At 44.7% G+C, this 12,924-nt stretch overlaps 1 protein-coding gene across 3 annotated transcripts in view; it reads right to left on the minus strand.

The window, feature by feature from the left end:
• The window catches only part of SLC4A11 (solute carrier family 4 member 11), a 92,834-nt gene that overhangs the window by 23,214 nt on the left and 56,696 nt on the right, over positions 1-12,924 (minus strand). For all 3 annotated transcript variants that reach the window (XM_039388339.1, XM_027712687.2, XM_027712688.2), the window contains 5 exons: positions 11,802-11,886; positions 3,939-4,064; positions 3,068-3,181; positions 1,921-2,053; positions 1,542-1,615 (listed from right to left, as the gene is read on the minus strand). In XM_039388339.1, coding sequence (XP_039244273.1) covers positions 1,542-1,615; positions 1,921-2,053; positions 3,068-3,181; positions 3,939-4,064; positions 11,802-11,886 — 532 coding nt within the window. The remainder of the gene's footprint in view (positions 1-1,541; positions 1,616-1,920; positions 2,054-3,067; positions 3,182-3,938; positions 4,065-11,801; positions 11,887-12,924) is intronic.

Genomic DNA, 12,924 nt, shown 5'->3' on the forward strand with positions numbered 1-12,924 from the left:
TGGGGTCCCGTCTGTGGATGCTCTGAATGCTCCCAGATGCCTGAAGCCAACAGGAGCTGGCAAATGAGCGTTGGTTTGACTTTATTACCATCATTCCTATAAACTCAGCCCTTCAAGAGTACAAGGGAGAATTCAATTAATTCACTAATTACACCAACACAGAATCACGGAATGGTTTGGTTGGAAGGGACTTTAAAGACCACCTAGTTCCACCCCCTGCCATTGGCAGGGACACCTTCCACTAGCCCAGGTTGCTCCAAGCCCCATCCAACCTGGCCTTGGACACTTCCAGAGATCCAGGGGCAGCCACAGTTTCTCTGGGCAACCTGTGCCAGGGCCTCACCACCCTCAAAGAATTTCTGCTTAATATCTGATCTAAACCTGTCTTCTGTGAGTTTAAGGTCGCTCCCCTTCATCTTCTCCTGTCCCCACTGCAATACTCTGAGGTATTACTTGCATATTCCTGACAGTCTGGCAGACAGGACCAGTGGATGCTCTGAACAAGTATCCCAAAGCAACTTCTCCCTCACCAAGCTTTATCTAAGCAGGAGATTTAAGAGATGCAGGTGCTCTGCAGAGGAAAAAAAGCCCCTCTGATTGCACAATCAAAGCACACGTAGGGCAAATTAAGGATTCCCAATGAAGCAAGGAAAGTATCTCACTTCAAATTGCTTCGCAGTGTCAAACCCACTCTTGGAAGGTGTTCTCCTTGCATGAGAGATACCAAGCCTGAGTATCTTTAAAAACAAGGAATGTGCTTAGATATATCCTGAAGGATTCAAGGGACAGCCCAAACTTAGGGCTGTTGGACAGTAGGTCATAAAAATCAAGGAATGGGATATTGGTCAACTCCTCACTGAGATGAACAGAAATGGCATTCACATGATATCTCTGCCAACACAGTTCACCTGCACAAGCACCTCCTGCCAATCCTGGTGGGGAGGAAGGGAGGAATTCGTCAAACCCCAAGGCTTTTCATGCACACTCAGAATTTAACCAAAAATGGGGACCAAGTGGCCATAAAGCAGCTTTAGGAGCTTGCTGGAAGGCACTGCCTTTAAAGGCACTGCTGTCATTAAAGAAGGGTCTCGAAGCTCATGTGAAAATGGGAAACCTCAACCCATCTTTCAACTGCCACCCCTGTAGTTTGAGTAATCCACATAGAAAAAAAACCCAGTGCACTGCATTTAAATTGGACTTTTTTGGTTTTGCCAGGACCATTCAAAAAGACACTGGTATCCAGGAGAAGACTTTCCCATCAATAACTTTATGGTTGCTCCATTTGGTGAACGTTTAGAAACTAAATCTGTCTCAACTGACTTGAAATTAGAGCTGATGGAAATTCTGCACATCCAGGTAAAAGTGCTGACAAAGGGCTGCTTCAGTCCCTCACACTGATTTTCTTTTTTTTTTTTTTCTCCTGAGGACTTTGAATGAGCACAGAACAAGCAAAACATCACACACATTTGCAGCCCTGTATTTCCCTTTGACAAGGAGGCAAAGCAAAGATCTGCACCGAAAAACAGCGTTGCAAGACTTACCTTTCGTAATGCCCTTGATGGCATCAAGCACAAATGTGATGGCTATAAAAAGTGCAATTATTTCTTCTGTTGACCTGTGGAAAAAATCCCAGGAATTAATACAGCTGCATTCGACTCTGTTCAAAGAAAAAAAAAATCAGCATATTCATCCATTTACATGAAAATACACCCATTTTAGTTGAACTCCAGTTTAGGAAAGAAAACCCAGTGAATCTTTGAGAGCTTCTTTCAAGCTGGAACAATAAGCCAAAATGATACTTGCCTCGTCTCAGAAAATACATTTTTGCAGCAAGTTTGTAATTAAGGAGCTTGTGGAATGTATAATTTTTCCATTTGCTGAATAATCTGATCAAAATAAGACCCCTTTGAAAATAGCTACCTTTTAAAGAGCTTCATCAGAAGGCTGAAATTAAAGAGGGAGTACATCACAAGGAAGAAGCTGTTCCACAGTCCAATCCAGGCATAGAAAGCATTGAAATCCAAGTGGTAGTCATCACAGATTCCTCGGATGACTGAGGGAGGGAAGCATCCATGTGTCAGATTAAACTTGTGTCATCACCACCCTGTGATTCCCATCTGCTCCACGGCACAAGGAACCAATTCCAAGCCTTTGCCCCAGTGCACACACCCCATTAAACCCTCGTTCCTGCAGTCCCAGAGGGACACTGGATCAACCCAAACTGCTCTCCTCTTCCCACTAGGAATGGGGAGAAGCACCTGGAAAAATATTCTCTCCCACTGCTTAAAACACCTTTCCTAGGGAAAGTCTCTTATCCTCAAGCTGGTTGAATGCAGCCATATGAGAAAGCCATTAATGAAACAGATTTTCTTGTGGAAGCTGAAAAAAATACTTATTTTCATGAAGCTTTTCCTATGCAAAAGGGATTTATTTAGAAAACAACTTCAACTAAACCAGGAGTTGGTCTTGATGATCCTTGTGGGTCTCTTCTTTTAGGGAGAAATTTTTTACAGAGAGAGTAATCAAGACATTGGAATGGGCTGCCCAGGGAGGGGGTGGAGTCACCATCCCTGGAGGTGTTTAAGGTGAGACTGGATGTGGCATCAGTGCCATGGGCTGGGAACCACTGTGGAGTTAGATCAAGGGTTGGTCTTTTCCAACCTGGTTGATTCTATGATTCCAACTCAGGATATTCTGTGATTTGACAAGACTTGAATCAAATTCCTTCCCTCTCCCTCAGCACCCAAATCACAGAATAGCCTGAGTTGGAAAGGACCTACAAGAACCATCCATTCCTGGCTCTGCCCAGGGCACTCCAAGAATCCCACCCTGTCCCTCAGAGCATTGTCCAAACCCTCCTTGAGCTCTGGCAGGTTGGTGCCATGGCCACCTTCCCTGGGGAGCCCGTTCAGTGCCCGGTCACCCTCTGGGAGAAGAACCTTTTCCCTTTAATATCCATTTATTAAACAAACACAACTAAAGCTCCAACAGGACTGCAGGGTTCTCATACAAAGCCCCACCCCACCAATGCCACCAGACCCCTCATTTACACCTGGAGTAGACTCACCATTGATGTAGATTGCTAAAGGAGCTGTAGTAAGGAGGACAACCAGAGGTTGCCCCGAGAAGAGGGCGTAGAGCAGCCCCCCAATGGACTGACCCACGATTGTCTTCCTCACATCTGGAAGGAGATAAACAGGGATTTTAATCAACACCCCTCAGTCAAGGAACACTCACAGGGCAGAGAAGCCAACCACTAATTAGTAGGAACAATGTGTAGAGTTTACAGAGAGGTAAGACACTGTGAAAGCAAAAAGTGACTCTTTACTTGTACCAGCAATTTAGGCTTCCAGATATTCAGCTAGAATAGGTGACTTTATATACAATAGTGTGGTTTTTGGTTTAGGCTTTTTTTTCGGTGTTTGGGTGTTTATGTATATATTTAAATATATTTATTTTATTTTAAACAGCTATAAAACCTAACCAAGTGTTTGTGGAGGCCTCCAGGACAAGATTTGGACATAGATTCCTATGAGCTGTGACAGCATCATGAAATGCTTCAGGGCCACAGCTGGGATAAAGGATGATGTTTTTGCTCTATAGGAGTGATCTGGATACTGGCAATCAAATTCAGATCAAAAGTGCAGGAACTTCTACAAGGAAAAATGAGCAGATTAATTACATAGTTCTAAAGCGAGCATAATTTTAAATACAGTAGGATATGTCCATATCAGTCTAAGTCATATGATATTATCCAAAGCAGTGTTCAATTTTCCTGGTCTTCTAAGAAAGTCATGAATTAATCAGAAAACAAACCCCTTCACTCATGGTTTTAGGTTGGTTTTTTTTTTTTTCCCCCAGTAAATAAAAACTACGAAAACTTTGTGTGTCCAGAGTTTAAACACATGGAATGAGATGCACAGAACTGATCAACTCACCAATAGCTCCTCGTGTATTTTCATCATTGAGTGACCCAAAGGCTATGGATGGAAGGAGGCAGGCAAAGTACAGAAATATCATAGTGGTGATGTATTTTCCTATAGCTTTGTTGTTTCCAATAACACCTAGTGCAAAACACACCAAAACCCACGTTAGTGCAGCCCAAAAAGCACTGAAACCCCACTCACATCAGCCATGTGTTCCATTAGTTCTTTCCATGCTGAAAAGCAGAAATTCAGTCCACACTTTACACATATAAGTAGGTTGTTAACTTCTGATTTTGCACAACCACACTCCTTTATTCACCTGGGACCAGAAGCAGAAGCACCAACGCACCACCAGACATTTTTGGCATCGTCAAAAAAAGGAAATACAAGAAGTTTTTTCCACAGTTTTACCAGTCCCAAAAGCCTGGAAGAGGATCAAGGCAGAAACTGTATGTTTAGGGTTCATAAACCCCCATCTCTGCCTTTTTAACACCAACTTTATAGGTACTCTGGACTATGTCCCTAATGAGCTTCACGATGATCACTTGTCTTCACAACTCATCATGTCTTGGGCAGGAAAACATGAAGCACTTGGGTTTTTTTTTCCCCAGGTTGTAGGTTTGAATCAATAATATGCTACTCTGAGCCAATTAATGGTAGCAGATTACAAAAAGAAGCAGCACAGGAGGGCAGGAATCGAGACACTGAGATTTGCTTTAACAAGCCCTGCTGACAGAACAGCTTCCTTCTTTTCCATCCACTCACCCCCTCTCATCTCCGTCGGAAAAAACACACCAGGCCAAAACAAAAAGCAGCCAGAAAGAGAATTAAAGTGTCAGAACATGAATTTAAGGGCCTGTGAAGTAGCTTCACTTCCCTTTCCTGTTTTCTGGCTGATGTTGCCTCCCCAGTGAGCTCATCTCACACAGGAGAGAGGGAGAGTGACAACGGCTGATACTGCTCAAGGAGAACACGAGTTTTCCCACAGAACAGATACACTGGAGAAAGTGTTTTTCCAAGAAAACCTTGCAACAGCCCTGTTTCAAGGTGGCCTGCCTGTGCCACCCTCCTTGATGGTGCTCCTGCTGCAAAACACTTGGACAAGCTTAGAGGTGCCCAATTCTCCTTTCTGGAAGGGTCCAGGACAGTGAAATCCCACACAGGCTCCTAAATTCCCATCTAAGCTTTCGCAGGATCAGTCCCTTGCTGAGAGAGGTAAAAGCCAAGGAGTTGGATCAGAGAAGGGAGGACTTGGCCTTAGAGGTTATTGGTGCAACACTGAAAATCTCTGTCCCTGGGATGAAACAAAAACAGGTCTCTCCATGACTTTGGGATCTTATCTAACATCTGCTTTCTGCACCATTTGCAGCGCAGAGATAAGGACAGACAGAGGATGCAAAACCCAAAAATCAAAGGTGACGTGTAATGAACAGGCAGCCACAGGAATGAAGGACACCTTGTGAGGTTCCTGCTTGCAGGCACAAGAGGAACAGACATAAAAAGGACCTCTGAGCATCCTTAAACTTGAGGTTGAAACTCGACAAGAGACATCTCAAGCACGTAAATATGAGCTTGACCTTCTGGGAGTCATCGGACCAGCTGTTCCCAGGCAAATTCCTTTCCATTTCTTATGAAGATTCAGAAACCACAGGTCACATTCCTGACGACTCCTGGCAACCAAAGGGCCTGAAATCTAATTCTCACAGATGAAGACTTCTCATGTGATCCCGAGCCCAACAGCTGCAGGTCCTACCTCACATTCCAAACTGCTCGAGGCCTTTGGAGACAAGGAAAGGTTTGGCAGGGATTGAGTGGTGGTTTTATAACCAGAGATGGTCCCATCCTTGTTCAGAGGACTCTGTGTCACTCCAAAATACTGGTTTTTGGACAAAGGAATCTTTCCAACAGGAAAGGTCAGAAAGCAACAATGCCTGGAAGCTTTGAAATCCTAAAGCTTTGCCTTCCTAAAAGGACAAGCAACTAGGACCAGAGAAGCAAATAAATGTTTTTTTAATAAGGTTTGGGTAGTTAAACTACAGTAAGAGAGGACAGAAGGAAAGAAGAGGCCTTGAAGAGCATCAACAAAACTCATTCATGGCTTTTGGTTTCAGTTTCAACCCTTGCAAAGCAAGCAGCAGGAATCCTTGCTGGTCACGGAGGTCCTGATGCCACATAAGGATGGGGCCTCAAGGGGAGGTTCAGGTTGGACATCAGGAGGAATTTCTTCCTGGAAGGGGTGGTCAGGCATTGGAAGGGGCTGCCCAGGGAGGTGGTGGAGTCCCCACCCCCGGAGGTGTCCAAGGAATGACTGGACGTGGCACTCGCTGCTCTGGGATGGGGGACAAGGTGAGGATCAGGCACAGGACTCAGTGGTCTGGGAGGTCTTTTCCAACCTCAACAACCCTGTGATTCATCCTGGCTGGGTCCAAGACTTCCAGTACTTTCCTTAATCCATAATCAACCAGATGAGATCCAAGGAGCAAAGAATCTCTCTGGTGGGCAGCAAAATTCACTTTGCAATGGAGACAACTACACCAGATTACATCTACCCTTTCCCAGGGATGACTGCTCACAAAAATCTACCCTTTCCCAGGGATGACTGCTCACAAAAATCTACCCTTTCCCAGGGATGACTGCTCACAAAAATCTACCCTTTCCCAGGGATGACTGCTCACAAAAATCTACCCTTTCCCAGGGATGACTGCTCACAAAAATCTACCCTTTCACAGAGATGACTGCTCACAAAAATCTACCCTTTCACAGAGATGACTGCTCACAAAAATCTACCCTTTCACAGGGATGACTGCTCACAAAAATCTACCCTTTCACAGAGATGACTGCTCACAAAAATCTACCCTTTCACAGGGATGATTGCTCCCTCTAACTTCAATTAAAGCCCTGACCAAACACTGCCTCCTTGCACAGACCCACCCATCACAAGCACTAAAATCCAGCCTTAACCACAATTTGCCTCTTGCCTTTTTAAAGTCAACATCTGGCAAAGCATTTTCAGGCTGCATTGGCAGCCCTGGACTGACATGACTCCACTCAGAAGAAGGTGAGCTGCATTGTGGTGGCATTTCATCTGTGACAGGCTCATAAAGCCACTGAAAAACGTGTCACTCCACCTGCACCATGAACATTTACTGCAGAAAAAAATCAGCTCTGGGTCCAGCTGTGAGGTTTGAGTAGCTGACTATTACAGGAGCAATCCCCTGAAATTAAGGTGTATGTCTACACATTGAAATGGGGAGCAATTATATTTTATGTTCATCAACATGACAGTTCTACTTTACTTGCCTGGATTTCTGAAATGTCACATTTTTTAGAGACAAGGGGAGGGTTTCAGAGAAAACTGCAACATTCCTGGCCTTGCTTTGCCTGGGATTTTACATCAATAAGGAAATGGAGACCCAAAGACTGCACTTAGAGCTCCTTAACTCTACTAATTTTACATTTACTAAATCAAAGTCTTGACTGATGGACATTCTATGAAATGTCCATGTCTGTGTTAATGTTCCTTGCCAATTCTCTGAAGTATCCTGTGCAAAACAAGTTTAATTACATTGACCCACAGCATAGCAAAAAGGACATGTCTATTAAAGCTCTAATTAAAAAAAAAAATCATATTTTAATGTTAAAAACACTACAAGAATATCTTTTCTTAGGTCTTCAGTCATAAAAACACAAAACTTCTAATGGCCTCAAGCTGGGTTTTCACTTATTTGATGGTTCCTGGACTTTGCCTAATGTTCTGGAGATGAATCTTCCCTGAAGTCCTGTGAAGAGTAAATCACAGCACAAGTGGGACCAGGAACTTCACTGGAAAAGGAAATCCACTCTTACTGATGTTGGAGAAGCCAAGCAAGTGCTCAGAGTAGAGAAGCAGGAAGGAATAAATCAAGGGCTCAGAGCTTTCCCTTCCTCTCTTGCACCTTTCAGCCCATTTCCCATGAAGTGCTGGTCTCTTGGAAGGAAAATCCACAGCCAACACAAGGTGCTTTTGTGCATCTTCAAAGCATTTCTGTCACCACTGAGACAGGGAGAGACTTCAAAGCAACCCAGGTCACAATGCCCCAAAGCATCCAAGAACTCAGGATGTTCACCTTCAGCCCCCAGGTGATATTTGGGGATGAAGGGATGCACGAGCTCCCTCATATCTAACTCAGGGCAGGAGAGGCGTGGAAGAGATTATCTGCAATCCCTTCACTTTTCTTCCTTCCTCAAGAATGGAATCCTGCCAGACAAGGTGGCCAGGCCAGCCAGGTGGGAGAGTCAAAGATCTGGCACATCCAAATCCACAGGCAACATTCCAGCAGGTTTAAGCTCCGAGTTCCGTTAGACAACCAGCAGGACAAGAGTTCTCTTTCAAATCCTGTTTTTCCAGTGCCTTCAAGCCTTCCATCTGAGCATGCCTGCATTACAGGGAGTGCTGAAGATCTCCCTCCTGGCAAATACCTTACCAAATTCCAAGGATTCTGCCAGCAGATATGCTGGCCTTACTCTCAAGAGCTGGTCAGGGACCCTGTGCAGGACCAAGGACAGGGAGAAATCCACATCTCCAGCTGAACTATCCACCCACCACAGCCATGTACCAAAGACACAGGTCCAGAAAAACAGGGAGAAAGGGAATAAGGCTCAGTTCTCCTCTTTCTCCTCCACTCTGCCTCCCCCCAGGGGGTGAAGGGATATGGCAGAACATGGCAAAGTTCACCAGAAACATCTCTAGCACCTCAAATTTCCCACTGGGCACACTTCAGGCACTACGCTGGTGTTTATTCCTCTGTGTTGTACCAGAAAAATAGACACTGAAGAATAAAGACAGCAACTTTTAGGAGTGTCAGAAAACTTGTATCTGAGCTTAGGTAGGTTTCCCTCCTTCAGTCAAACCAGCCTGAATATAAAAGAAATTTCAGGAAGCTCCTGTGGCTTGACTGAGATGTAAAAAGTAATAAAATTGATACGTGTTTTGAGCCTCTCTGACAAGATCAGGATGAATGATGATCAATCAAACTGGTTTTTAAGACAGCAGAATCCTGCATACAAAGGCTGCAGACATTAAGAAGAGAACATGTGCCAAATGGTGCAAATTCCAGTTTAAAGGAAAACTACAGGTGGTTTTCAGCTCAGCATGATCCAACTGTTCATCTTCACGTGCTCCTGCTGGAAGACATCTATTACAAGCACCTGTAACGCTAAAATCCTGGACCAAGAGTTTAGAAAACTCTTCCTTGATCTCTGCATGTTCAGTAAGATGCACAAGACTTCAGAAAACAAAGCTGACAGGTTCCTAATCTGGAGTAAGAGGGAAAAAGAAGAGGAAGACTATTCTTTCTTTCCTAAATCATGGTGGTTAAGGATAATTTAATGGCCAGCTTTGTGCAGTGTGTGAAGAGGACCAATCCCACAGAACTCCAACTGACCATGGATGTGCTGGTCCCACAACAGCCTCACCATTTGTCACCCCGCCCTTCATCAGTTTATCTGTTTAAACCAAACCCCAGGATGCTTCTCAGGTTGAGGATTTAGAGACTCCAACCATTCAAAAAGCAGCATCTGTGCAATTCAGAGCTCTTTGATGATGCACATGTGGCTGTCTGGAGTGCAGATACACTTGGATAGTTCAAATCCCTCATGTTATGATACTCTGCTGCTTTGAGATGGTCCAGGAATTCCACATTCCTGATCACCTTCAGTCTCGGTGGTTTATGGCAGATGCTTTATTCTCCATCTGGTTTTCATTTCAAGCAGCTCCTTAAAGAATTCATCCTAATTTCTGGCTTCAGGGAAGAAATGGCACATACTAATATACAGGGTTTTCTTTTTTAAATCCCCCTTTTCCTATATCCTATTTTGAAAGGGCACAACTGCTCCTAAGACCAGAACTTCCCATTTGAGCTGAAGTGGTTCTGGAGTTTCACTGGGCACTTTTCTGTGTCTCCACAGGTTTTGCAACAATACCCTGACCCTTTTTAACGTACAGTTTGCATTTTATACCAGTTTTATATCCACTCTGTGCATCAGTTCATGGAAAGCTTGTGGAGCTGGACTCCCCAGGGCTGAGCCAGCACACACAGGTTAATTTGGATGCATTTTGAGCCAGATCATGGACCCTCAAGTGGGTTTCTGTGGCAGGAAGAATGTAGTAAGGAATTCTTACTACATTCTTCCTGCCACAGGTTTCCAAATCTGCTGACAGCCAAAAGTTGGCTGCAGGAGCATTACAGGCCAAAAGTTGGCTGCAGAAGCATTACAGGATTTTGTGGCTGTGAACCTGCTGTGCTCAGGACACAGCCCTGTCTTGAGGTGAACATGGGTCCCCACAAGGTGTTTCTGCAGCAGTTCCCTTCTCAAGTGCCTCAGTATCCCTTTGCAATGAAAAATGAGGCTCTGACAATGCTACAAAGCAGCAGCCACAGAGATGAAGTGTCCAGCTTAGGAGCTGAAGTCCCCAACCAGACCTGATGTCAGCAATGCACAGGCCAAGAAATATCTGTTCTGTTTGACCAAAGTCCTTGCTGCTGCCCTGAAAATCATGTCACGTCCCCCTTTCTCCTCAACATACCTCAAATCCCCAGAGAAATCAGCATTAGCTTGACTCCAAATGGAGCCTGCCTATGGCCCTAAAACTCCTGGGAAGAGTTTCATCCAAAGCAGCTGGAGAAAGCATCCAGCTCTCAACCCCTGTGCCAAGCCAGCAGCTCATCCTGTTTTATTCTCTGAGTGGATACCAGTAACTGCTCAACACATTGTGGGGAATGAAGCATTCCTAGCTGAAAAACCTGGATCTCTGTGGGAAGCAACTCCCCAGACGCAGCATCTCCTTCAGCTGAGCATCAACCATTCCTCTGCTGGTGGTGACCATCCTTGTGGGAAGGACACACATCCACAGCCTGGCCACTCTTCTCTCAGGCTTAAGCTGCTGTGAAAGGTGGCTTTGCACTAAAATAGTTCGGAATTGGGGCTTGGGTGTGCACCTTGTTTTCATGCCTAAGCCAAGGGAGATTGCCCTCAGCTGTGGCTTGAGCTGAGGAGAATTTAACAGCAGGAAGGTGTCTGATAAACCCCCAAGGTTCTCCCTGCCTACACTCCACTTCTTCACTTTATGCAAACTTTCTATTTTTGATACGTGAATACACTAACCAGCTCCCCTGTAAGCCCAAAAAACATGTTTTGATGGCAGGCTGGGGCTCTGTAATCAAGGTTTGCCCCAAGGACTTCTCCCAGCCTTCAAGGATCCCTGAAAGTTCGAAAGATAAATGGGAAAAAGCGACTCTTAAACCCCACAAGGCCACCGTGGAGCTGCATAAAGCCCAAAACCTGAGGCTCAGTGTAAACAGCGTGTTGCTGCTGCTGTGATCTGGTGAGAGCAGACAAGCTATATCCTGTTTTTCACAACGCCAAGCTGTGAAGTTACTGCAGCCCTCACATTTTGCTTAAGCATTTTCAACTCCCACAGCATCACTAGAAATACTGTTGATGCTGGACTGCAAAGACGGAAGAAAGGGTTTATTAGGCCAGTGCTGACTAATTAGGTTGCGATGAGTTGATCTGAGTCTCCACGTGGCAATAATCGATGCATTTAATGGCCTCGTTGCTTCATAAAAATTAAAATCCTCATCTACACCCAGTCAGCACCTTAATTAAGGAAACACCGCAAGCTCCTCATCTCCAAGTGCACCGGGCTGCCCATTCACGGCCTTTTGTCCGAATATTCTTATTTAAATCAGGAATAAGAGGGCTATTACACATATCAAAGCACACATTCAATGCACACTGTAAACAGGACATCACATCACCCACCAAAAAAAAAAAAAAAAAAAAAGAATAAATCCCAAGCCAGGCCAAGGCTTTCATAAACATTGGCCAACGTACCATCGGTGAAGTCCAACGCGTACACTGGAAACCTTCGTGCAATGTCATCAGAAATCCCCTTGCCAACATTGAGAAACTCGTGCAGCTAAAGAAAGGAAGGAAGTGCTGTGTCAGAGCAAAGGCTCACGCATTGTTAAAGAGATTAACCTCCTCATTCAGCCCGGAGAGGGGCAGAGCTGCTCGTTTTCAATAGGGCATTCAACTCCCATCTTGTCGTGATAATAAAAATAAACTCGTCGGGCCTCGATTTATATCCTCAGTAGCATTGTAAATGAGAAAATATCCCCCCCCCCCCCAGACCACCCTGTTTTCCTCCCTTCCTTCCCTTTTTTCCCCTCCCATTCCTATCTGTATCCCTGGTTTTGCAGGTGAGGGAGCTGATGATCCCCTGGGATGGTTGGACCTTGGGTACCCTGGGGTTAAACATCACGTCAGAGATGCCAACTTTCTTCTTTAGATTCCAGCACAAAAAACTCTTCCCCCAAATCCACATGAAGGGGATGCCCAGTAAGTGCTCCATCCTTTGGCATTTCCATGGGAAAAGAGACCTCAGAGAGCTGTAGTAAGGGAATTAAGGCTTTCTGCACCTCAAACTCCACAACCAAAAGAAAATAACCTTGAATAACTTCACATAAATCCAAACCATAATTCTTCCCGTTAAAAGGCAGTAAGAACATTGTGAAAGGGTTCCAAATATCCAACATATTCCCTTTTATTTCTGGTCTGGGGGCCTGCAAGGTGCAGAGTGATTGGTGATATGATCTGATGCTCACCACAGGCAACAAGGAGCTTGTCAGGAAAAGGTGACAGCTGCTATTGACTCTCAGCCTCCCAATTCTCACAACTCCATCCTTATGGAAAGCACATGGAAAGAGTCAGAGTAGGCAACACTTGCAAATGAGGCACCTGTCAGATTTTTTCCCCTGTTATTCTCAGAGCACACACACTACTCTGAAAATCCAATGCACCTTTCTGGAGTGATAACAACCCCAGCTGGTTCATTTAAAACTTTTCATATATTTGGTGCAGAATTAGACACAAAAGACTTATAACCTCTGCTAGAGGGTGTAAGGGGGGGAAATAAAAAAATAACAGATCCAAAATTTACACGGAGAGATGATCT

Source organism: Pipra filicauda, unplaced genomic scaffold (genome assembly GCF_003945595.2).
Source record: "Pipra filicauda isolate LSUMZ 115617 unplaced genomic scaffold, ASM394559v2 scaffold635_size200075_pilon, whole genome shotgun sequence".
Taxonomy (NCBI): Eukaryota; Metazoa; Chordata; class Aves; order Passeriformes; family Pipridae; genus Pipra; species Pipra filicauda.